The sequence below is a fragment of the Littorina saxatilis genome, linkage group LG4 (genome assembly GCF_037325665.1).
Source record: "Littorina saxatilis isolate snail1 linkage group LG4, US_GU_Lsax_2.0, whole genome shotgun sequence".
In the NCBI taxonomy this organism is placed as follows: Eukaryota; Metazoa; Mollusca; class Gastropoda; order Littorinimorpha; family Littorinidae; genus Littorina; species Littorina saxatilis.
Genome location: NC_090248.1, coordinates 17,824,529 through 17,850,061, shown reverse-complemented (window position 1 = coordinate 17,850,061; position 25,533 = coordinate 17,824,529). Strand labels below are relative to the sequence as shown.

Genomic DNA, 25,533 nt, shown 5'->3' with positions numbered 1-25,533 from the left:
GAAAAGCAATTTTTTTGGGTTTTATTCACCAAAAACTGAAAAAAACATCATAAAATGTGCTTATTTTGAAAATGTTGCAGTTTGTGAACCAGTGCATGTTTTTAACCAATTTTTCTTCTTTGCAGCGATATGTGTGTGTTTAATAATTCTGTGTATTGAAAAGCATTTCTAAGCAATATATTATTTTAATTTAGCATTTTCAGTTACCAGTCCAGTCCTGATAAGAAAATATACATGAGATCCTAACTGTCAGACTCATAAAAACCCAACCAATGCACTGAACTCTAAAGAGTCTTATTCCATACACAAAACTGACGCTTTACAAATCATAAACAACATAAACAAAAATAAAACAAATCCATCAAGCCATTCAAAAGTTGCAACATTTTAATTACAGATTTTTGTCTGAAAATTACATTCAGAGAAAACAGCATTTGAAAGATTCCAACCAGTACCTCAATAAACTAGTAGCACAGTGCAGCCGGAATTGATATGTTTTTATAAGAATAACCACTTTACTATGATGGGGAAATGATTTGACAATCAAATTATCCGGACTTTTTTTTTAACATCATTTGAAAACTCATCTATGTTAGTGCAGATATGAATCGAAACAAAACTGTCAGACTCATAAAAACACAAGGGATCCACTGAACTCTTATTCCATACACAGAAATGGTGCTTCACAAATCATAAACAACATATACAAAATTGGAACAAATCCATCTAGCCAGTCAAAAGTTGCAACATTTTAATTACCACATTATGTCTCAAATTACACATAGAGAAAACAGCATGTAAAAAAAGTCCCACCAGTACCTCAGTAAACTAGTACCACAGTAAAGGTTGAATTAATGGGGTGTTTTTTTTAATCAGAATAACACTTTAACTATGAAGGGGAAATGATTTGATAATCAAATTATCTGATTTTTTGATTTTTAAAAAAATCATATGAAAACATTAAAAAAGTCAATAATCTGTGTTTGTGCTGATATGAAAATATGGATCAGAACCAAACTGTCAGACTCATAAAAACCCAACGGATGCACTGATTTCTTATTCCATTGCACAGAAATGATGCTTCACAAATCATCAACAACATTACATGTATACACAAATGGAACAATTTAGCTATCAAGCCATTTAAAAGTTGCAACATTTTAATTACAGTATTTCTGTGCTCAATCCTTACACTGCAGTAATTTTCTGTAAAGCTGAATGTCCCTTTCCAAGTTTATGTACCAACATGGTCATAAGCGGATTATTTTAAATGCAACGTTACCACCCGAAGAGTTGCAAACACCAGGGGAAGAGTAAACAACTGCAGATTTGAATGGACACTCATATGCACTCCAGATGCAGGGCCTGTGCAAGTCCTTGGGCTGATGCATCACCTTCTTTCATAATCGGACTGCTATCAGACAAGCATTCAGTACAGGATACACCTTGCAGCAATAGATTGAGCTGATCAATGTTGACAATAACCCAACACATGTCAGCTGAGTGACTTGCACAGTACCAGTATCCATATCTGCTTGTGATGGGTCAGGAGAAGATGGCAAAGTATTTGTATCTTCTTATGGTTGGTCAGAAGATGGCAAAGCTGATGTTTCTGCTGTGGAAGAGGGTAGTTCCGGTTTAGCAAACTTTCCCATCAGGTCAATCTTTCTCCTCGCTGCCACCACAGGAGGACTGGCTCTCCCCTTGCTCCAACCTAATAAATACACAAAGACTGATTTAATATTTGATTTGTCCATGGTTTTTGTTTGTAATAAGCTGCAAATGTTAAGACTCAAGCAATACATAAACGTCAACAAGTGCTTGTACTTAATTTTGCTAATGACCATGTCACATGCGGTGTACCTCAACTTTTTGGCTAGGCCGGTAAATCAGAAATCCCAATTGGCCCCCAACCACTGAACCAGGCGGGTTTTCTTACAACCACCTCAGCGGCTCGTACCCACATATGTCGGTTGACGAACACACACACACACACAAAAGACATTAATTTAACAGTGACTCATACTAATAATGCATAATATTAATAATAATAATATTAATAATAATGTGTTTTCTTTTTCTTTTAATAATGCATACATCATTACATGTGGATTTGCACTACTTATTAATACCCAAACACACACAACTTAATGACAAAAAAGTGTATGTTTTAATATATATAATAATAAATAATTGAAAATAAAAGCAGCCACGAAAAAGCAAAAGAAATCAAAGTATTCTCACCCTGTCACACACTAAACCTCACTGAAGGTTATCCCATATATACATACCGGCCCCTATCACAAAATTTACATGTCAAGTTTACTATGGGATTTGAGTAACCACACAATCACATACACACACGAACTAATACTGAAACTAGCTGAATTATTTTCTTTCTTTCTTTCTTTCTTTTCATATTTTTCTTTTAAAATTAATTTATTTCATCACACTTGCTATGTATTTGCTTGTTTCTTGTCTGTTTTGTGCGTGTGTGTGTGTTCTGTGTGTGTGTGTTCTGTGTGTGTGTATACATTTTCAGATTTCCTAAACCTAGCACTGTTTGCAGGTGATCTTTATGCTTTTGATTCATAAGACTAAGAGTTGCATCCCCAGTCCTTTAGGCCAAAAAAAAAAATTGTCTGTTTCTGGTCACCCGACCGACCCTAAATTTCGGCGCCGACCCTAAACTTTTTTTTCCAAACTCAAATTTTTTGTTTTTTTGTTTTGTGGTATAAGGACAGGGTGAGAAAATGAACAACAAAAACGTGTGAAAACGAAAGTCCGCTGACGATTGAAGGGGCATAACCCTCGATAGGGCGCACCAAAATTGAAAAAGTATACCGGTAACAAACCGTGGAAGAATGAAAATAAGCTGCACATCAAAGGAAGAATACAGAGTGGAAATATGTGAGAGGTGGTTCCCCTGTCACATCTGAGAGAGGAAACGCTTCCTGCACGGGGTCAGTGACCGAGTTTAACAGACGGGAAATGTGTGTGCTCTGTGTGTGCGGCCAGATCAAAGGCAGGTCAATTGTGATAGCTGGGTGGCCTTGTTTATAGACACGACCTTCTTCCCAGGGGTCAATGACCCAGTTTTTGCCATGAGAGGTGGTTCCCCTGTCATATCCTGCACCGGGGTCAGTGACCGGTCAGTGACCGAGGCAGGTCTATTGTGATAGCTGGGTGGCTTGAGAGCTCGAGGAAACTTGGCCAGGGCAGTACCTAGTAGCTGAAACATGCATTATCACAAGTTGTTTGACTGGTACTCAGGCGGTCTCTTTGATTTTTTTTTCGTATTTCATACACGGATTAGACGCTTCGTTATACAAGACGCAGGGGTCAAACACCGAAGCATTCACGCTGCGTTGAAATATGGAATCTAAAGGTGATGTTCGACACATTCTGGTGTTGACGCTGGAGAAGTGCGTGCACGAAAAAACGGGAGTTAAACTTGCGTATCCTGAAACATTCACGCTCCGGGATGTGTTTCATGATATCCATACACCCGAGTTTGACTTGAAAAAACATTCGGTGCAGGTGAAAGCTTCTTTCTTTCTTTATTTGGTGTTTAACGTCGTTTTCAACCACGAAGGTTATATCGCGACGAAGGTGAAAGCTGACGAATACGACCTTGACTGGTCACTGACGATCAGACCAGGTAAACAAAGAAAAACATGTCATACTATTTCAGTCTTTGTCACAGATTTGTAAATGTGTTGAGTGTCTTGTCTCTATGTATAGTGAATCCAGTCTCTTTGCGCGATTTTTAAAGTTAGTTTTATTGGTCTACATTTGGGGAAGAAAAAAAAAAAAAAAAAAAAAAAAAAAAAAAAAAAAGCCGACCTACCGACCCTAATTTTTTTAGCCATGTTACCAGAAACAGACAATTTTTTTTTTTTGGCCTTAGTTTAACTCTTTTTTTCTTTTTCTTTGTGAAGTAAATTGGATCTATTTTTGTTATTCCTTAGTTAATGGAAAAGATCTGACAACAATATTGCTGTCAATGATAGGTTGGTCAGCCATGCTGGTGTAAACCAATCCTTAAGAATTAGAGAACGCTCTCTAGTAGATTTTCCTACGGTCAATGACCAGAAACAGAAACTGTGTCAGTCGTACATCGCTCAGATGCTGCTTCTCAGTTTGACCCCAGACAAAGAATAATGGTGACATGTTACACCATAGTAAGCTCTCAAGGACTGACCAGCGAAGAACAATAAATTAGGGGTTGTGAAGACTATACCACAGAGTCAGAGATGATCGAGAGGGGAAGGGGGGGGGGGGGGGGGGGGGGGGGGCGGCCGCGGCATGGTCAGTAAATTGGATCAAGAAACCCGCAAAATACTTCAGACACAAACTGTTTATCATTTACCTGCAAACCCTAACACATTCTTACGACAACAACAACATAACAATGTGCAATAAATCACGTTGTCAAACAAACAAGATCGAAAAGAGAAAGAAGCAAAACCCACCTCGTCGAGTCAAGAATCTTAGAATGTCGTCTGCTTCAATGCGATCATGTTGGTTCATTTCGCAGTGTTGTTACTTCCTTCTACTGTTCGCTGCTGCTGGTTCATCTTTCTCTGATATTTCTTGCCACTATGCCGAACATTTTCAATGTTAGGGTTGTTCTCCGTAGCTCAAAACTTTGAAAAATGCTGCTGAATCGGTGACTTTGTTGACACCGGGGACTGATAATAGTTGTCTACTGAGCATGCGCAAAATGCCTTTGACCTACATATATTTGCATATAATTAATTCCGGGGTTTCGGTTGGAACGGATTCTCTCTCTTTGTGCCTATCTCAACGGAAATTCCCCAAAGGTGATGACGTCATCTTGAAGAGCGGAAATTTCCACACAGTTTTGAACAGCGAAGGGCCATGTCATGTGCGCACATTTACCAGCACGGAGTATCCAAAGTAGACAATTTTTTCGATTTTTTGGATAAAACACAGACAAAAACAACAAAACATCGGTTTGAAAATGGTTTTATTTACATGAATACATGTCTAAAATGATAAAAGCAGATTATTGAATGCATTCCAGGATGATCAAAGGTGTGAAAAATGCAACAACCCCAAAAAGGTGTATGACTCTATGAGACCAAAAATAACTCATTTTGCCTGCCCGGTCTCCCCTTAAGGGCAGGTGGGCCAGTGCAAAATTGACCAAATCGTTCAAAACACTGTTTTGGGTATTTTAGCAGATTATGTTTCCATAACATACCTATCATCCATGTGTGTCGGTGTTTTTGTCAAAAGTGTCCTATTTATCTGTCAATAAAGACAAAATGTGAACATGTGTGGCATTGATTGTCTTCTGTAGTCGATATTCCCCCGCCAAAAAATGTCTCATTTCAAAGGCTAGTTACGGCTTTGTCCTCAGCAAAACAGTGCATTCACGACATACGAAACTGCGCAGCAGCTCTTGACCTATAACATGACATCAGTGTTTTGATGAATGTTCCATTCACTCAGCCACTTGTCCGTTGCAAAGGCAGCAATCGTAATCGAACGGAAATGTCCTTATTTGGAAGGTACTCGACATCCATTGGTTCGTTTCATAAACCGAAATCGGGAACCAGTTTACTTTGTGAGTGCGCATGCTCAGCTTACGAATTTTGCATACGGAAACTACCGAAGAGACTCTCGGCCATGACGGGAACACCCGAAGTTCACTCGGTTTCACAACATCCTGGTTACACATCAAACGATCGGTGACAACCGAAAGCGAATTTTTCCTTGAGAAACAACCTTTGATACGATAACAATGGCTCGAAATAAGAAAGAGGACAATGTCTTTATTAGTTCGGTTAGCAACAACAAGTAGTTCCGCTGGTACTAGGCCAAAGTTTGGATTCTGTCGGTGTTTCCGATACAGAGGAAAGCTTTGATCTCCACGCAGATCCACAGGTCGCCATTTCCGAACACGCCATGCAGCACACTTTTTACGTCTCGGCACTGGCTTGCTTTGCGCTGAATTTGAGTCAGTTTCTGTGCAGTATCTCCTCGACAAGCAAGTTGAGCATTTGCTACGCAAAAAAAAAAAAAAACAGGAGAAAGTATCCAACATCAGTCAGATTATCGGTAATGTTTCCTGGGCCTGCCATTTCCCGAACGAAACTGGATCAGCAACTGTTTGTATCAATCTGCACTTTCGTAAATTCCGTCACTGTCTTGACGAACTGTGTCATTTTCTTCACCGCGGTACACAGTTCATTGCGAAGAGCTTCCTCAGTAAATCGTTCAGATTCCACGTACGATTTGTTGTCAAAAAACAACTCAAACGAAAGTTTCAAACTCATCATCCTCCATCTTGCTTGTCGAAGCACCAAAGTACTGTATCGATGTAAAAACAAAAGCAGAAAACTTCGAGGAAACCAACAAATCGACGAGATAACGGAAGGAAATAAGTCTCGTTCTGGCTCAAGTAAGTTACCGTTAAAAATACCGTTATTCTCGCATGCAAATACAAACGAGAATCGGGTCATTGATACACGTTTAGCGCTGGGGCAGTATCCCCAGGCTGGTTGACAGAGGGAAAGAAGGGATGGACGCATAAATTCTCTGCTGACGTGCTAAAGGCTAAGTAGTTTGCAATTCAAATAAACTAAGCTGTTCATTCATAACACAGTTTTGTCCTTGTGTGTCTGTTTCAATAGTGTTTCTGTGATGTTCAATCTTCAATGTCGTTTTTCTCAGTTCAGCCATTTTGCCTACGGTTACGTCTTGGGTTACGCGATTTCTCTGGCTGTAATTTAGCTAGAGCAATATTTTCTTTTGTAGTTTGTGCAGAATATAACATTCTGGGGGATTACGAAGGGATTTTGCTGAAATTTTATTATAGTCATATCCAGATTATTTCAAAAAATAATTTCGCAAGCGTTACCCTAAAGTTTGACAGTTGTAACAAAGAAGTGTTCCTAACTCCAAATATAAATATAATAAACAAAATCTGCTTCGTAATCCCCTAGAGCATACCCAGAAGGATAAAATAAAACAATAATTAGAAGTGTGACAATCACATCTGATGAAAATCCGTGTATCTCCTGTACTCCACTTTTGTCTGTATTTTGACTGTTTTTGTCGCGTAAAACAAAAACCAGCAACCGAAAATACAAAAAGTGACTATTCTTTGTCATCATTTGTTCATTTCTTTCATAAAATAACATTCAGACACAATAAAACATTCAAAATTGAAAAAAAGGTTGTGCACTGGCCCACCTCCCCTTAACTTGAACGAAACCCATGTTCTTGCCTAACGTTCTCTAAACTGCAGTTACCTGATAACAGTATCTTCAGCATAGGTGACATTTGTTGAGCCAGTTAAAAGAGTGGATGTACTTGCATGCATGCAGACGCATCCATGTGTGTGTGTGTGTGTGTGCGTGTGTGTGTATGTGTGTGTGTGTGTGTCTGTGTGTGTGTGTACATGCATGTGCACAACTGCACACAAGTCTTTCCTTCCAGCAGCATTGTCGTGTATGTATGATCAAGGCCTAACTCCACCTGTCAGAGTTGAGAGGTCGAGGAAAAGGCATGTTAACAAATGTGTAAGCATGTATGTGTGTGTATACCTGCATGCCCACAACTTGAATGTATAAGTCTTTCCTAGCAGCTGCATTGTGTGCACATTGGAACTAAGACCAGTACCTGATCTGTCAGTGGAGAGTGGCTGGCGAGGGAGGGAGAGAAGAACCCCGCCCATAGAGGGAGTGGTACGGTCCAAGTGGTGGCGAGAGGCCTTCAGTCCCTGCTGTCTGATCACAGGCGTGGGTAGTCGGCCCTGCACCCCTGCATTCTCATCACCCCTAGGTGAGAACATAACATGATGCTCAAAAACCACCATCACTACATTATTGTGCACAGAATAATGTGCACTATTGTCAGTGCCAAGGAACCCTTGCCCTTTGTCCATCTAAAATGACCAAAACTGGTTGCTTTGTGTGTGTGGGCAAGGGAAAAGAGGCATTGTTGGCAGGATATGTGCCTTGTTCTTGGAAATACTTCAACTTGCCCTCCTTCACATACCACGTGAAAAACAATGCAGCAAGAATCCACCTACTACAGTCGAACCTGTCTATAACGACCACTCAAGGGACCGACCGAAAGTAGTCGTTATTGAGCGAAACCTCCAAGCTCACTATTCAAGAATGAAAGTCAAAAACAATTAAGAGAGCTCTTCCGGAAAAAAGAAAATTGCCTACTACAATTTGATTGCATCCAAATCGCAACACAACCTAAAGCCATAGCAAAGTCATTTTGAACGGAAGAAATGAAAATAACTATTCTGTATTTTCTTGTTAATTTGTTCTCCTTCTCTACAAATATCACAGGCAGAAAGTCATTCAAAGGACACTTGTCACTTATTGTTAAGGTCAGCGGCAATAATTACCATTGCACATGCTTAGTGGGATGCAGCTAATGAAACAAACTTGCATAATCTTTGCCATGCTCCACTGTGCACAGCCACCCCAGTTGATTGTCACCAGCAAACAATGTGGCCACTGTGCACAGCCACCCCAGTTGATTGTCACGAGCAAACAATGTGGCGACTGGGTAGTGCCTCAGGTCAGTGATCATGTTTAGCTGTCTATGCGTTTGTCAAGAGGAGGGTGTTGCGTTACTTTGTAATGGAAGACGAGGGGATGCCTTATTCAAGGACATAATAAGATCATGTCAGACAATAAAATTGCAGTCTCACAACATTCTTTTCAACACCCAGGACAGGTGGCTACCGACTGAGTTCAATGCACTCAGAAGTCTTCTTCTAGTCGATCGCCGGCACTCAAAAGTGAACGGTACTGTTACTGTTAGCAGATTATGGATAGAATGTGGTGTGTGAGTCAAAGTTTGTACAGGAATGATGGTACAGTTAAAGAAAAAAGACAATGGGTGATCGCCTCAGACAGGTTGAAACCGTGAGTTGGAACAAAACTGACTGCCCGTGATCGCATTGGACAGGTGGTCGCAGACCTGTTTACCTCCATAAGTGTTTTGGAGTAATGCTCAGCCCCAAAAATAGTAATCCTGGCACAAAAATAGTAATCATCCACATTCGTCGCCAATTACAACGCACATGACAACTGTGTCTGCGAAACGCAATCATGCACATAATATATCCATCATTCACAAACAAAACACATCAGTCAGTTTTTCTAGTCATCATAATTTCAAAGAAGATCACATCAAAAGCACATGCATCACTGATTCTTTTCTTTTGCTCATAGTAGGCCTTTTTCAGTGTGTCAAGCGCTTCTCTACTGTACTTGCGCTTGCCGAATGAGTGAGGGCGAGACTTCACCACTAGAATAAGGCTCTCCAGCGTCTCATCAGACAGACATGATCTCTGGTCAGTCCTGTGCTTTTTCACCCCATTTTGCCATTGAAAAAAACAATGCCAAACATGTGAATAAAAAATAAAAAAATAAAAAAAAGGTTTTTTTACATTTTTTTTATTTATGAAAATCGTAGTCTTGACACGGATAGCGGAATGGCGTATTTTTTGCAGAAAATCGTAATAAATTACGCCAAAATCGTAAGGGTAAACAGGTCTGTGGTCGCCATGGAAAGGTGAATTATATAGTAAAACCCATCAAGAATTCCTTGTAGTGATTGTTATGGGCAGGTGGTCGCCAAGGCAGGTTCGACTATACTACCGTTTCTTAACACCCTAGCAGGCCCATAAGCCTAAAAGAACATTAACTGAAATCTATACCTCATTATTGTGGCTTTTAAAACCACAGAGGTAAACTATTACATTACAAACCTGATATATGGACAGGCAGACATTTTGAACAGGCAAACAAGCACCAAACAATCTGGGGATGGTTGTAGAGACAAGGATGCAAGAAGATCTTGCTCACATCCCTCAGACAAGACACACAACTTACTCAGTCTGGACAGCAGCGTCAGAAGCAATCTCACTGCAGTCAAGGTCAACCTGCACGGAAGCACTCTCGGCGAAGTCTTCCATGGCTTGAGCTGCAGTATTTTGGCGCATGTTGCCAACAAATTCTGCCCGCACCGCCGCATTCTCCTTCTTGTCCAGTCTGGCCTGGACTGCAGCGTTTTGATTGGAGTCCTTGTGTTGCTGTGACTGCTCCTGCCAGGCCATGACCTTGTTTCTCTTACTGCTTCGCCCTGCAAGCCACTTCAATCATCACCACCTTAATACTCTTACCATCGCTACACAATCTGGTACTAACAAAAGTTTAGCCTCAACTGGGCTGGGTTTCACCGAGTCCAATGAATGAAGCGTACTTCTTTAAAGGAACAAATGGGTTGGAGTGCTCTAAAACCTTTTTCGTGTACTGCTGACTTTTTCGAGTTATTTGAAATTTGAGTCTACTGCTAAAACTCAGTTTTGACATGAATAGAGAACACTGTTCTGTTCTATCAAGTCGACAAAAATTTCAAGCTTTCTTAAAGCTGTGCATGTAGAAATACATAACATATTTGTGAGTGCAGAAGCCTTCATGTTAAGACCATCACTGACCTGGCGAGGGGTGCTTGATCTTCTACACAAGACATATAATGTGTACAGCTCTAAGAAGTAAAAACAGCTCTCTTTATACAAACCTCTCTTTTCAGAATGCTGGTTGCTTTGGTTGTTATTGTCTCGTGGTTTGGGAGAGTCACCTCTAACAGCAACATGAGATAGTTTGTCCACCGGGTCCTCCTCTTGTTTAGACCTACACACACATCAACACAGCGTGCAGGACAATTCAAAGAGACCATCACATCTCATTTTATAATTGACTGAACATCAAGACAGCCTTTCATAATACATATAAAGCACAATCATACAGCTTCAAGGTTTCTTCTCTTCCTACAGCAACTCTTTGCACAATATGTCATACAAGTCCACACATACCCCAAAACCCAATATTTGTGCCTTTTCAACAAAAGGCAATGCATAATCTTTGTAAAAAAAAAATTTAAAAAAAAAGTCATGGGTTCCTTAGGAAAAAGTCAGGCACCATTCATAATGAAGGAGACTAAGCAAATACTGCAAGGGTTAGCCTAGCACATGATGGAAAAAAGAAAAATTCAGGCTGGCACTATTCTACAACCTCTTACTACATGTAAAAGCAAAAGGTGAAACTCACGGTTTGGCACGCCGTGCAGGGGGTTTTGCAGGCTCCAATGCTAGAGCATCAAGTGCAGTGACTGTTGCAGAGTTGTCACAATCGTCCCTGTACGTCGCCTGCTTTGCAAGCAGCTGCACCAAGTGTTCCCGGGAAAAGTGAGTACCCTGTGCACACAGCATCATGTCACGTCAACACCACACTGAACAATGGTGCACCCTCATATCCACCTACAGTGACACAGTTCAACCTGTCAATAGATCTACATTTAACTGTCTTCGCAAAATATGTGCACTACATGATGATAAGGTGCACGGTAGCTAAAGCCATTGCCAGATAATTCTCTTTCTTCACACTGTGAAAGTAAGCATGAATTGTAACTGAACAGACATAAAAACCATTGTCTCCATATGAATAATTCTGGCTGTGTCGTCCTTTGCATGAAGGAAGTGTGAAGGGAAAAGGGACAATGTAAAAATCAGCACCTTCAAGCAAAATTGAATATTTTTTGCAAAGCCCCACAAAGGCTGAACAAAATATCCAAGTATTCTTCTCACAGCAATACTAATCTTACCTGAGCTCTACGTTTATATTCGTTGGCACGGCGACGAAGCTCTAGCACCTCAGCAAACCAGTTTGGTACTGAGCCTGCTTCTTGAGATTCTGGTTCCGCCTTTGGTTTCTTCACCTCTTTGTCATCTCCACTCCCATTCTGCCAGACACATCACAACAGGCGAAATAGGTTAAGCAACGCTTTGAAAGATCAGCACCTCTTTTAAAGAAATCTAAAGCCGAAAGACAAATGAAGACACAGGTCCATTCAATGCTTTGTGTTGTCCAAGGTGTCTGGAGAGCTCTTTTCTTTCTGTGATCAATGTTTAGAGTGCACACATCCTTTTAGTAATTGATTTAATACTTGTCACCATAGTTCTGGAACCCAACGCTTCCTGTCTGACGATAGATAACACAGTCTAACATTCTCAAAGAAAATATAGACGTAAATGGTTAGTGTTGTCAGTGAGACCCTCACAGCAGCATGCCTCCTTGCAAATCTCAAGTAAGAGATGAAGTGCTCACAAACACACAACAATTATAAACCCCCAAAAGTAACAAGACAAACACTTCACACCATCACAATAAAGAGTAACAAAGCTTCAAGCTGTCAATTTGTTGAAGACATACGTAGTTGACTGCAATTATCAAATCAACGAAACACGAAAGTAGGGCAGAAAGAGGGTGTATACATTTCGGTCTTTGAAGAAAAGTCTGTCTTACTTTCCACTTTTCGTCTTTGACGTAGAATCTTAACATTAGTTTGATTCACCACTGATTCCTCTGCTATTTGATCTACAGGTGACCTGAATAATGACAAGAAGTCTCACCTTGACCATGGCCAACTGTGGGGGGTAAGCGTTTCTCCATGCCCCTTCCTCATAACTGAACCCTGTTGGAGCCTTGAAGTTGGATCGGTACTCACTCACAACTCGCCTGAAATTAGACAAAAATATTCATATTTCATGCTGACCTTTAACTGCTGTCTTGCACTACATGAGATCAATCAATCAATCAATATGAGGCTTATATCGCGCGTATTCCGTGGGTACAGTTCTAAGCGCAGGGATTTTTATTTTTATTTTTATTTTATGCAATTTATATCGCGCACATATTCAAGGCGCAGGGATTTATTTATGCCGTGTGAGATGGAATTTTTTTACACAATACATCACGCATTCACATCGGCCAGCAGATCGCAGCCATTTCGGCGCATATCCTACTTTTCACGGCCTATTATTCCAAGTCACACGGGTATTTTGGTGGACATTTTTATCTATGCCAATACAATTTTGCCAGGAAAGACCCTTTTGTCAATCGTGGGATCTTTAACGTGCACAGCCCAATGTAGTGTACACGAAGGGACCTCGGTTTTTTGTCTCATCCGAAAGACTAGCACTTGAACCCACCACCTAGGTTAGGAAAGGGGGGAGAAAATTGCTAACGCCCTGACCCAGGGTCGAACTCGCAACCTCTCGCTTCCGAGCGCAAGTGCGTTACCACTCGGCCACCCAGTCCTTAATTCACATGGGCAAAGAGGTTAAGAAAAGTCAAATAAACTCATCTTGAAAAGCAGATCTATTGGTGTTCCATCAGCCTGCTTTTTGTTTTTCAATCCCAAAATATGCGTATGAAGACATGTCACACTCAATAGTTGAAATGCAACATCAAAATTCGACATCAATATTGACATGGCGTCTGTCTGTAAACAGCAATGCAATGAATGACCACATCAGCGTGAAATGAAGATTATCAACTCATATCTAAGATTAAGTTAGCGTCAGTTTACTCGGCATAAGAGTATCCCTTTCAAAGGAAAACATAACAAAACAAAAACAATGCAAAGAGATTAAAAGGAAACAATTTCTGACTCCATGGTACTCAGTACTAACTTGAGCCTTCCGTGAGGAATGGGCACCTTGGGAGCAGGGATGCCTTTACCAGACTCCCTCAACTGACGTGGGTCATCAGCATATGTGACAGGGGGAACGCCTGCTGCGCCACGGTCAACCGCTGAAAACAAAACCGTCACACACTTGTCTCAAAATTCTTCAGCAAATTACTTAAAAGCACTAATGTACAACTATAGGAATCTTCAATAATCAGGCGTTTGAAGTTCAATTAAAACTCAACAAGCACTCACTTAAAAGACACACAATGTCATATCCAACTGATTCAAGTTTTGATATCAGAATTGTTTATTTTAATACACATGAAGGAACTAGCACAACTTTTCTCACGCTGAACCTACCTCCAACACTCTTGCTGCGCTTCATCTGCAAAGCAAGAAAAAAATGTTTGAGGTTTTCAGAGTTAAGTGATTGCATGTATCAAGGCAGTCTCTGAAATAATACAAGCAATTCCCTACAACAGGATCAACATACAAACAAACAAACAAACAAATAAAGAGGGACAACAACAACAAAAAAGAGAAAAAAAGGTTATGCATTTACGTCTGTTATGTACTAAAATTGTACTGGTAACATGCTCCACTTGTTTTTGGTTCAACTGCATCACGGTGACATTTATTCTCTATTTCACTTTAGAATCACTCTTCAGCAATAAAATAAAAAGTGAAACAGTGACGTAGCATATCTTGAATGTTTACAAGGCGCTTAAGTTCTTATGCCAGGACACTTTAACACCTAAATACTCATATTGCTAGATGAGTGACCCAATGCAGATAGGTAACAGTTGGTTGACCAGATTAAACAAGGCTAAAACACACAGACCCTAGTCACATTTTTTAATTAACAAAAAACAGACCTGAGTCTTTGTGCGTCCAGACATCCCTGCTGGTTCCTGGCTCGGTTTGGGAGCAAAGGACACTGTTTCAGGGATCTCGTAGGGCTTGAACTGAGTTTGATATTCAGTCTTCTGATGGAATTTTACTGCTTTTACAGGGGAGAGTGCAGTATTGCTGCTGTAGACAATCTGTAGAAAAAGTCAGAACATCTGAAAACATGTCCAAATGTAACTTACCCTGTACCTGTGACTCTGTTCATGTCATATTCCCTAAGTTTAAGGATACAAATGACTGAAAGGCACACATCAGTATACAAAAACAGAACAATAAGGAAAACACACACCAAACAAGAGGTGAAGCCTTCAAGGCTCCCGTAAGAAATCGACAAACAGTAACACAAACTCAATCACTCTGTCACACATACACACACACAGTAAGCATAGACACGGTGCAAGAGTGGGAGACGCTAGATCTAGATCTGTCTGTCTGTAGCCTACTTACGGGGACACGACTGCCACTGAGATCGACACTGCCCTTTCGACAGCGCTTCCTCGCGCAGACACTGAAAACACGCTGTGCAGATCAACCTGTAGGAAATCTCCTTTGGTATCTTCTTTATCTATTTTTTCTGGAGCCGCTACGAAACCGAACAATGTGAAATTGTCTTCCCCGAATCGGTGAATGCAGCTCGGTTAGAACTGAGAAGTGAATCTATACCACAATCCTTCACGCGATCTGACCTAACCTTGACCCCTGACCTGGTCTACATACCACACACAACACAAACCAGTCACCTGTTTTTACCCCCCCCCCAAAACCCACCACCACCCGTTTTCTTTGGATACACACTTTATCTACATACGTGCCGACGAAATGTTGCTCATTGCTTCAATACTTTGAAGCTGTTGCTTGGATAATAACCCGGTAAAATTAGTATTTCGGTGTTCAGTCAAATGTTAAAGTTTCTATCACACACGCACGCACGCACAGACAGACAAAAGTTAGCATCGCATAGGCTACACTTACGTGAGCCAAAAAAGTCAATCACAATATATACAATGTACCACTACCCTCAGCATTTTTCACAAAGTAGTGTTCTAAGCTAATATGTTTTTGTTTCTCGTTATTGATTTCAATAAATCATTTTGCAATTGTAATGTTTCATATGTGAAGCCCATCATAACTCTGTATAACTACAAGACAAGGAAGGTGGTAGAGTTTACCTGCTCTGCATTCAAGAGAGGGGAAGCAGGCACAGCATTCCTCCAGCGAAATTCTTTCTGATACTCTGAAGCCTTCCTGCCCAGTTTTGGAGCTATGCCAGCCTTGTACTTCAAGCTGTAGTCTGACTGCAATCAATGTTAAGTTTGACACAATTATTATTTTAATGTTCTACTGCTTACATGTAAAGAAGTTTAATACTACAGTGGAACCTCCCATAACAACCCCCTCAATTTGCTGACCCATTTTCTGGGCACGGATGCCTTCGACACTGTAACTAACCACTGAATGGTGATGCCTTCCTTTTTCAGATGCCGACCTACCAACAAAGGCTTTCACCTTATTACCAGTGAGTGTCATTCTCTGTCAAAGTTAGTCATTACCCAGCACACGCCCCCCCCCCCCCCCCCCCCCCCCTCATTTGATCCGCAGACCGTCATGAGCCAGGTGTGGTAGTCAGCAGTCAGTAGTGCATGCAAATCTAGTGGTCTGCGGCTGTCCCCATCTCACCTTTTGCTTTTACAATTGAAGGACCGCAAACAACTCAATAATGATAGAGTGGATGCTGCTCTGCTTGCTGACCCACTAGCATTATTTTTGGCCTGTTCGGCGTGTTTGTTTGTGTACGTATTAATTGTGTGCTTGCCTAATGAGAGAATGAATTATCCTGAATCAACATTTACAACACTTCTCTTGACTTGAGTTTGTGAGGTGTTGTTTGTCAAAGCGCTCTTAGTTCAGCTTCATTTTACATTGTTGAGAGGTGGTATTAAAATAGCGACTTCAACAAAACAACTGAAAACTGTGAGGCTAGAAGATAGAGTAAGTCATAGAGAGAGGCAACAAAGGTAAAACCACAAAGGGAATCGCAAAAAGTCTGGGCGTTGGTAAATCCCAGATTCAGTCAACTATCATGGCTGCCGGGTAAAAACTTCCATACACGTAAAAACCCACTCCTGCAAAAACATGTGTACATGGAAGTTTTAGCCCATGAACGCAGAAGAAGAAGTCAATTATCAAAAACCAGAAGTCTATTCGCAACAGGTGGGAAAGCGTAGACAGCTGTGATAAAGTCAAAACAAATTTGCCTTTTCTGTGACAAAATGTACACTCAAATACCCAATAAAGACCCCTCATTTTTACGACCGAGTTTTCTTGACATTGTCAAGGTCTTTAGTGGGAGGTTTTACTGCAACTGAATTTTGAACAAAACCTGAGCTGTGGGGGCTAGCGGTGGGTGGTGGTGGTAAGAATGGGGGAGAGAGGGCTGCAGCTGAAAGGGGTTTAGCGAGGCAGACATGGACTGGGAATTGTTGTTTAAAATCAATCATAAGCACATAGATCTATGAATTATGCATACTACTCACTGTAGCCTCAGGAGCAGACAGGGCAACCCCCTTGTCCATGTTGGTCTGGGCAAACTCATTCAGCTTGTCTTTGGAATGTGCAGATTTAGCCCTGGGGAGGATGTCGCTGAGGTTCTTGTCCCTCAGCCCCTCCTTCACCACCTGCTGATCGGTCTGCTGTGGCTTGCGGGGAGCAGGGGGCGGGCTGGTGGGAGTTACGTTCTCCTTGCTCTGCTCCTTCTTCCCTCTAGCGTCACTCATTTCCACCTTGCGTCGGCCATGTGTCTGAAAAAGCAGGGCCAAAAACAGTGTCAAGTCTTTTTGCTTCCTGCTATCTTAGAAGGACAGGGGTGTACCATAACTTTTTTTTGCTACCGGCCGAAGTCAAAAATTGAACCGACCCCCCAAAATCCCAACCGGCCCCCAACCTGCCGGGATTTCTTACAACCGCCCCAGCGGCTCGTCGCGTGCTAACCACATACACAAAAGACGTACATTCATACTTATAATGCATACATGTGGATTTGCACTACTAATAACTACCACAAACACACACAAAACTTGATGACTAAAATGCTATGTTTTAATATAATGATAATTAACCTTGTTTTAATAAAGAATTTAAAATAAAAGCCGCCACAAAAAAACAAGAAATCAAAACCACATTCACACCCTGTCACACAATCACACACTAAACCTCACTAAAAGTTACCCCCTTTATGTACCCCCTACCACACAATTTACAAAGTAATTTACTATGGAACTTTACTTACCACATAAACACACACTACAAAAGAGTAAATCAGCAATTTTTTTTAATTTAAATTATGTTTTTTGTTGTGTAAAACCAAGTATAAAAAGCTGACTACAAATTTTTTTCTAAGTTGCTTTCTTGTTTTGTTTCTTTTTCTTTATGTCTGTTATTAATATTACTGTTAGATCAAGCAGAAGTATAAAAGTTGCATACCAGCCAAATTTACCACAGCTTAAGTCATAAATAATCAAAAGCATTATATTTCATTTCTATTTCCTAATGAAAGCAAACAGATGTTCAGATTTCCTGATCCTAGAATTGTTCACATGTGATCTTTATGCTTTTGATTCAGCAGAGTTGCATCCCTTGTCCTATTGTTGAAGGTCTGTCTTTTCTTCTTTATCACATACTAGATGAATACCCGCTTCGCCGGGTAGCCGGGAAGAACTAGAGCCGAATACCCGGCAAACCGGGTGAGTGGCGCACTGTACGCGATTGACGCCACACGAAGGAAAACTTCTAAAAATAGTAACGGGAATATGGATTGAGCGTTGTGGACAGTGACCTTCTAAAAATAGTAACGGGAATATGGATTGACGCCACACGAAGGAAGGGAGATAAACGCAAAACACTGGAGAAGATAAGGAAGAGTTACTGGGAATGGATCTGGGAAGATGAACAGAAAAACCAAAATCGGTTCAGCGCTGCGCGCTGAGAGCACATGTTGAAAATTCTCATCGACCAGGTTGTGTCCGGGGTCTACCTGAATATGCCCACCAAATTTGAAGCAGATCCATCGAGAACTTTGGCCGTGCATCGCGAACACACACACACACACACACACACACACAAGTCGTATATATATATACTAGAATGAATACCCGCTTCGCCGGGTAGCCGGCTTCGCCGGGAAGAAGTACTTAGAGCCGTACGCCGGCTTCCCCGGGTCCGAACAATGGACCCGCCAAGCTTAGGTCCCTCCCAGATTCGTGGAATGGGAACAGCACGAAAATGATTCAGTGGCCATAATGCCATTCCTGACCATATCGAGTCCCATCCTTGTCGACGAATGTAACCGTGTCAATCACCTTTGGAGGCGAACTCCACTAAAACAGGATTGAGCAATTTAGAGCTTATCTCTAAGCCCTTTTGAACTGTTATGGCTTCTCAAAGGAAGGCCAGTACATACAATTACATAAAAGCCGCCAGACCACATCACAAACAGAACTGAACAATCCCCAGGTGTTGCCCACATAGAGAGAGACACACACACACACACACAAACACAGAGAAGCCGTATATATAGAGAGATAGATGACAGTGTATTTTTCGCGTGGCTATAAATTGATTCGACCTTTGCACTTTTACAGTGAGGATAATTTACGGGTCCAATTTACGTTCTGGACACTGCGGTGACCTTCTAAAAATAGTAACAGAACGCCGGGAATATCCGAAGATGCCCCACTCATACTATAGTGCACCATACGAAGGGAGGGAGGTAAACGCTGAAAACCTGGAGAAGATAAGGAAGAGTTACTTATAATGGTGAAATGAACACAAAAACCAAAATCGGTTCAGCGCTGCGCGCTGAGAGCACGTGTTGAAATATCTCATTGATGATATTGTGTCCGGGGTGTAGCTGAATACGGTGTCCAAATTTGAAAAAGATCCACCGAGAACTTTGGCGTTGTGATGTGGTGTAGCGGCTTTGGTGTGTCGGTAGGGGGGCCCGGGTAGCTGAGGTGGAACCAAAATCGGTTCAGCGCTGCGCGCTGAGAGCACGTGTTGAAATATCGACCAGGTTGTGTCCTGTCCCGGGTCTACCTGAATATGCCCACCAAATTTGAAGCAGATCCATCGAGAACTTTGGCCGTGCATCGCGAACTCACACACAGACACACACACAGACACAAGTCGTATATATATATAGATATATATAGAATAGATAGTGGATCGGGTTTTTTTTTTTACTTCCTTAGTTGAAGGGAAATAATTGACAGCAGTAGTACTGTCACTACTTGTACTAAGTTGGTCAGCAAAGTTGGTGTTAACATATTTTAGAAAACGGTCTCAATGAGTATCCCTGCAGTCAATGACATATACATTTCCCAGAAACTGGATCAGTGGTACATAGCAGGCACATCAAAGAAAAAATACAGAGGGCTAGGGGGAATATGTTTGCTCTGGATGGGCGGTCAGATCAAAGGCAGATGCATTGTAAAAGCTGGTTGGCCTTGAGACCTGGGTCAATGACCGGTACTTGCAATCTGAACACAGCTGCCTGTCCAGACACTGACCTTCTTACTCGGGGTCAATGACTGAGTTTTTATCTGAGAGGAAACTGTTTTACAACATGTGAAAGTCTCTGAAGGATTGGTGAGCGCAGGATAAGATAAGAGAGGGGGTGAAGTGAATAGCGCAAAGAGGGGGGATGGAGGTTTTTTTTTACTATTTTGACTGCTGATGCCATCGCCAGCGGCTCGTGGCACTGGAGGGGTGATGACACGGTCAAGTGAGGCGGAGGGGGGTAGCTGTCTAGCCAATGTGTCTGGCCTTGATTGGTGGTAGTCCTAAGTCCTTCTCAAAGTGGGGGAAGGGGGGGCCCGCCGTTCAAATTAACTACGTTGCCTAACGACTTTGTGCTTCAGCGAAATTTAAACCCGCCCGGCGGGTGATTTCAGAGGAATTTCGAACCCGCCCGACGCGATTTGAACCCGCTGGGGGCGATAGCCAATATTCACCCCTGGAAGGATTCACACTCAACATCCGAAGCTTGGTGTTCACGTTTTCATTATCATTTGTCTGTTGCATATGATCTAGTTTGAACACTTCAAGATCCATAGATCAAGGCTTAAAGTGAATGTTTTATTTTGTTTTATTCCATGTACTAACTTTTGTCTTTGCCATCTCCCTGTATTTAAATTATACCCAATAACTACCAATTATTACACAAACAAAACTGAAAATTGGCGGGTTTTTTTCCGAATGAGGATGCAAGCCTTATTTTAAAACGAGCTTGCTGAAAAACATAAAAAGCTTAAGAATGACTAAAACACACCTGTTTGTCACCCATCTTCATCTGCTTTGGCGGTGGGGGCTGATCCTTGGCAGAGTTACTGCTGTTCACGTTTGTCGGGTTGTTTGCAAGCTTGCTATGCTTGGCTGGGCGAAGTGAGTAACGCACATTTGGAGCAAACTTCTCATGTTGCCCAAGAATAGCGAATTCATCCGTAGCTGGATAATTTCCATCGTCCAAGTTGATTGATAGGGACGTTCGGGGTCCCTCCACCCTCTTCTTATGCTGAAGTGGTGGCTCCGCACAAGGGCCTATGGATACATTGTGACACAAGTATGAGTCTATGACATTACCAATACATTTATTTAATCAAAATAGATTTAAAAGAAGTGTACAGCTAAAAACATAGCTTACTTATCTTGAAATATTGTCCCAGTCAAAATTAGAATAAGCATACATGTACATCTGTCCAATATTTCAAAGCATAGCAATGAATTTTAAACACAAAGTACTCAAATAACCTGAAAACTGTATCTTGATGCCTGCATTTACATAATTGTTATGAAAGAAACAGCATACCGGTATATATATAAGACCAGTTAGTCATACAACACTAATATCTGTGTCTAATCACTAGATCTGGTGTACAGAGAGGCCAGAGGCAGCCTACCAGTGAGTATAATACTGGGAACAATTTTGTAAAACAATCAAAGTGATGTACACCTATCACAAGTATTATTTTAAATGATACGAATCTACCCATTCATGTCTGTTAAAAGTGCAAACCACCATACACACGAAGGCATGCATTCTACACATTCTATCAGAATACAAACACAAACTACATCATTACCTACAGACGCATGTGCATGCATACCTACACAGACCCCTCAGTGCAATAATGTCAAAGATGCTCACTCTTAAAAGTTTAGATCTACTGAGTTAATCAAGTGATGCTAGCAAAGTATGAAAGCTAGGTTAGACGTGAAATGTATATGTGTGCACAGAAGGAGAAAGCAGGTGCATGAGAGCACATCTACAGGAGTGACAACGCAGATAGGTACCAATTGAGCCAGAGGGGACCCCAGCCCAGGGAGCTGACCGTTGGGAAACACCGTACCCTTGATTCCCATCTTCTCCACCCTGCAAGGCAGTCAAACCAATGCTCTTTAAAGTCGTGCTAAAGTCATCATCATTTTTTTTGCTTGCAACCTCCATGCTTTCTGCACACAAGGGAAAGGACTGGTTATGGGATCTACTTTATTTTGTGTCAGGAATATCACTGTGAGTGTGATTAGTTTTTTCATTTGAAAAAAAAATAAATAAATAACCATGAGCTCCTTACAGAACATTGTTTTACTATCACTCCATATTTTGACAGCAGACAGATATTCAGATTCTAAGATACAGCCACTAAAATAAAAATCCATTGCAATTATTTTCCTACATGATTCTTTATTTTCTGCAACAGCTTTGAGATTCACATGAAACACTCCTTGTGAAAATAAGTTTTGAAAATCTTTTCCAGAATTTTCACAGAAAAAGAGACCATCCCAGGCAAGTAACTTTGAAGCCTCAAAAACGAATACATTTTTTTTTTCCACACCAAACTTAATATTAATGTCCAAAATTATCATCATAAGCAACGACATGTCCAAAAGCATGGAGGTTTGGAAAGTAATTAATATGTCACGTTAAACAACTGAATCATAAATTGCCTGCAATCCAAATCCCCTCCTGTCGTGGGAACCTGGGCTGGAATGCCATATCTGCCTGGAAGATATACTATGATGAATCACTAGCAGAGGGTGATTACATACAAGCAGGAAAAAATACAAGGTGAAGCTTGAGCACATGCACAAAATAGTTCCCTTTCTTCTGCATCATTCAGCTGTATCAACTGTCTTCTGCAACCAGACTAGCTGCAGCAACCAGACTGCTTTGATGTTACGGAACTACCTAAAAAAAATGTGTTGCTTGTCGGTTCTTCAATACACAGATTTTTCTGTTTTTTCACCAATTAAAGCATCTCAAAGGATGTAATTTTTGCTTGACACCCTCTCACTTTCATGAGGGAAAGGAAGCATTATGACTTCTTCAGCTCTAGACCTTCTGATTCTGAATGAAACAAAGGAATACTTGAAAACACAATTGCAGTGCTTCTGATTAAGACAGCTGTTTGTACACAATGTGGACAGAAGAAAGTGAACTAGTCTGTCTGCCAGACGTAAAACACCATACACCTTATAGAACGTAAGACCCGTTAAAGCGATACAGTGGAACCACCTTATAAGACCACCAAAAATCAAAGAATAGCTGGTCTTAACATGGTGAGAGTTTTAAATGGAGGTAAATTTACAGAACTTATGAGCTGAAATCTGACCAAATCTGTGTCTTATGAAGGGGAAGCGTTGATCTTAAATAAGGGGTTCCACTGTTAAAAGCAACAGTATTTAAAAAGAGGTTAGCCTATTATTAGGTCATGTCATGCATTAAGCTATTCTGCATGAGTAATATCATAGCTAACAACCATTCTGTTTACACTTATAGTTACATGAGGCAGCAATATGTCCCATGGTAGCACTGTAGAGTTAGCAGATGTCAGTGTAATAACATTGACAACACATAGCAACTAACATGGGACATTGACAACAAGACTAGAATGTAACACACAAAATATTCAGCATGCGAACAAGACGCACTGATAAAGACAGAACCCAGTCCAGCAGGTGGAGCCATCTGCTCTGGTTCGGGTTTAAACCCTTTGCCACGGAACGACTCGAGCCATTTAAAATGAGTCTTGTACTCCGATTCCTGCAAACAAATTCAACATTGAAATGAAATCAGTGCAAAAATATCTATATAATTTGCAAACTCAATCTGTTTTCTTTAAATGCACACAACTACTTTAAATCAATAAATGGAATGATTCCAATGGAAAGGAAAGAGACCAGTGATAATGTTTGTATCTAAGCTTTTCTGATACTCCGAGAATGACAAATGGACACAATCTCAGTCCGTCAATGCAGGCAAGCAATGCTTGCTACTATTAGTAAGCTAGCTGCTTGCTGGGCGAGGGTATCTGGAACAATTTTATGCTAGAAGTAGAAGGCAAGAATTAAATGTGACTGCTTGACATCGTGTACACTACATTGGGGTGTGCACGTTAAAGATCCCACGATTGACAAAAGGGTCTTTCCTGGCAAAATTGTATAGGCATAGATAAAAAATGTCCACCAAAACACCTGTGTGACTTGGAATAATAGGCCGTGAAAAGTAGGATATGCGCCGAAATGGCTGCGATCTGCTGGTCGATGTGAATGCGTGATGTATTGTGTAAAAAATTCCATCTCACACGGCATAAATAGATCCCTGCGCCTTGAGTCCGAGTCTGGAGATACGCGCGCGATATAAGACTTCATATAATAATAATAATAATAATAAAAGAGCTCTCAGTGAACAGTCAACAAATAACATTTCCAGCACTCAGGGCCTCACATCCACGTCGGACATCGGAGAATATTTTTTTCAAATGTCCCATACATTTTTCATGCAGGAGAACAAATGTCATATTGGTTTTTTTCACAAAGTGGTCAATGTCAGATTATTCTATCATTTGATCCGGACATCGTCAGTACTTCTCAATTTACAGTAGTTTGAATGCTATTTTATCGATGTATTGCGAAGCGATGTGTAGCAGACGAAATTAGACACTTTGTGCCTCTAGTACCAAAGAGTTTCCAAGGCTCGCAACTCGGAATGCTCGAAGCCAGTTGAGAGTTGCCTCCCTTCGCGCTTTCCCCGAAAATAACAAACATGCCGCCTAAACGAAAACTGATCCCAGAAAAGGGACAGAAGAAATTACACTTCAAGTCCCTTCCCTCATCATCTGTCAGTAGCACGGAAACTGAGCTTCCTCCAGCCCCAGAGCAGTTAGAGCCCGATCGCCCAGGTGAGAATGTCCATCGCGATAGTCAAACATCGGAGCCAAAGAAAGACACTACCCCCTCCCTCACCCCCACGCGTAACTTCGTCTCAAGCTGGGCGACATCATTCCCGTGGGTGTCGCACGACCCAGAGAGGAAACTTATGTTTTGCACCTCATGTCAGCACACAGTGACAGACAAGTCCAACACTTTTACCGTTGGCTGTTCGAACTTTCGCAAATCGGCCCTTACCGATCATCAAGAAACCAAAGACCATGCTGTTAGTGTGCAAGTGCCATCTCTCCAGAGAGACAAGGAGATAGTTGAAACCCGACAGCTGACAAAACAAGAAAAGGGCAGTCAAAGCTGCTGACTGGATGGTACAGGAGTGTTTGCCGATGACAAAATTCAAATCTTTGATGGGGCTGTTGCTCGAACTAGTCAAGTTTAATTATATTTATGTTTTGTTACGGGAAAAAAATGTCCTATTGATTTGTTTTTGCTACCTCTCATGGATGTGAGGCCCTGAGCACTGCAGTCATAGTTTTTTTTCTTGTCTGTTCTCTCAAAAAACCTATAGCCATCCAGTGAGTCGCTATGAAACAGGTGATTGTCAATACACCACTTAGGAGTCTGAGCAACTCTTTCAAGATATCTGTCCCACATGCTCTTTGTTCTGCTTTGAAAATTGAATGTCGCGAGAACTTGGAACATTGAGTCTTCGCAGCTCTCGTTAGATATTCATCCCACACACTTTGCTATGAATGAGCTTGGAATTTTGTTAGAGTCAAATGTCCTATTCATGTTGATGAGGTCAGGAGATTTGTCTGATTCACAAAAATGTGTAGCAACATCCCTGTAATTTGTAAATGTCACACG

The 25,533-nt window shown here is 41.2% G+C and overlaps 1 protein-coding gene across 3 annotated transcripts in view; it reads right to left on the bottom strand.

Annotated features, from left to right (window-relative positions):
• LOC138964130 (nuclear protein MDM1-like) overlaps positions 1 to 25,533 on the bottom strand; it is a 44,064-nt gene that overhangs the window by 17,176 nt on the left and 1,355 nt on the right. Inside the window, exons 2-15 of one of the 3 annotated variants that reach the window (XM_070336016.1) lie at positions 23,431 to 23,542; positions 21,793 to 21,871; positions 20,771 to 21,039; positions 16,980 to 17,243; positions 15,615 to 15,740; positions 14,412 to 14,579; positions 13,897 to 13,921; positions 13,538 to 13,658; positions 12,476 to 12,581; positions 11,668 to 11,805; positions 11,115 to 11,260; positions 10,585 to 10,697; positions 9,897 to 10,146; positions 7,657 to 7,814 (exon numbers count right to left, since the gene is read on the bottom strand). In XM_070336016.1, coding sequence (XP_070192117.1) covers positions 7,657 to 7,814; positions 9,897 to 10,146; positions 10,585 to 10,697; positions 11,115 to 11,260; positions 11,668 to 11,805; positions 12,476 to 12,581; positions 13,538 to 13,658; positions 13,897 to 13,921; positions 14,412 to 14,579; positions 15,615 to 15,740; positions 16,980 to 17,243; positions 20,771 to 21,039; positions 21,793 to 21,871; positions 23,431 to 23,542 — 2,075 coding nt within the window. The remainder of the gene's footprint in view (positions 1 to 7,656; positions 7,815 to 9,896; positions 10,147 to 10,584; positions 10,698 to 11,114; positions 11,261 to 11,667; positions 11,806 to 12,475; positions 12,582 to 13,537; positions 13,659 to 13,896; positions 13,922 to 14,411; positions 14,580 to 15,614; positions 15,741 to 16,979; positions 17,244 to 20,770; positions 21,040 to 21,792; positions 21,872 to 23,430; positions 23,543 to 25,533) is intronic. The other 2 variants (XM_070336018.1, XM_070336017.1) reach the window with 2 other exon arrangements.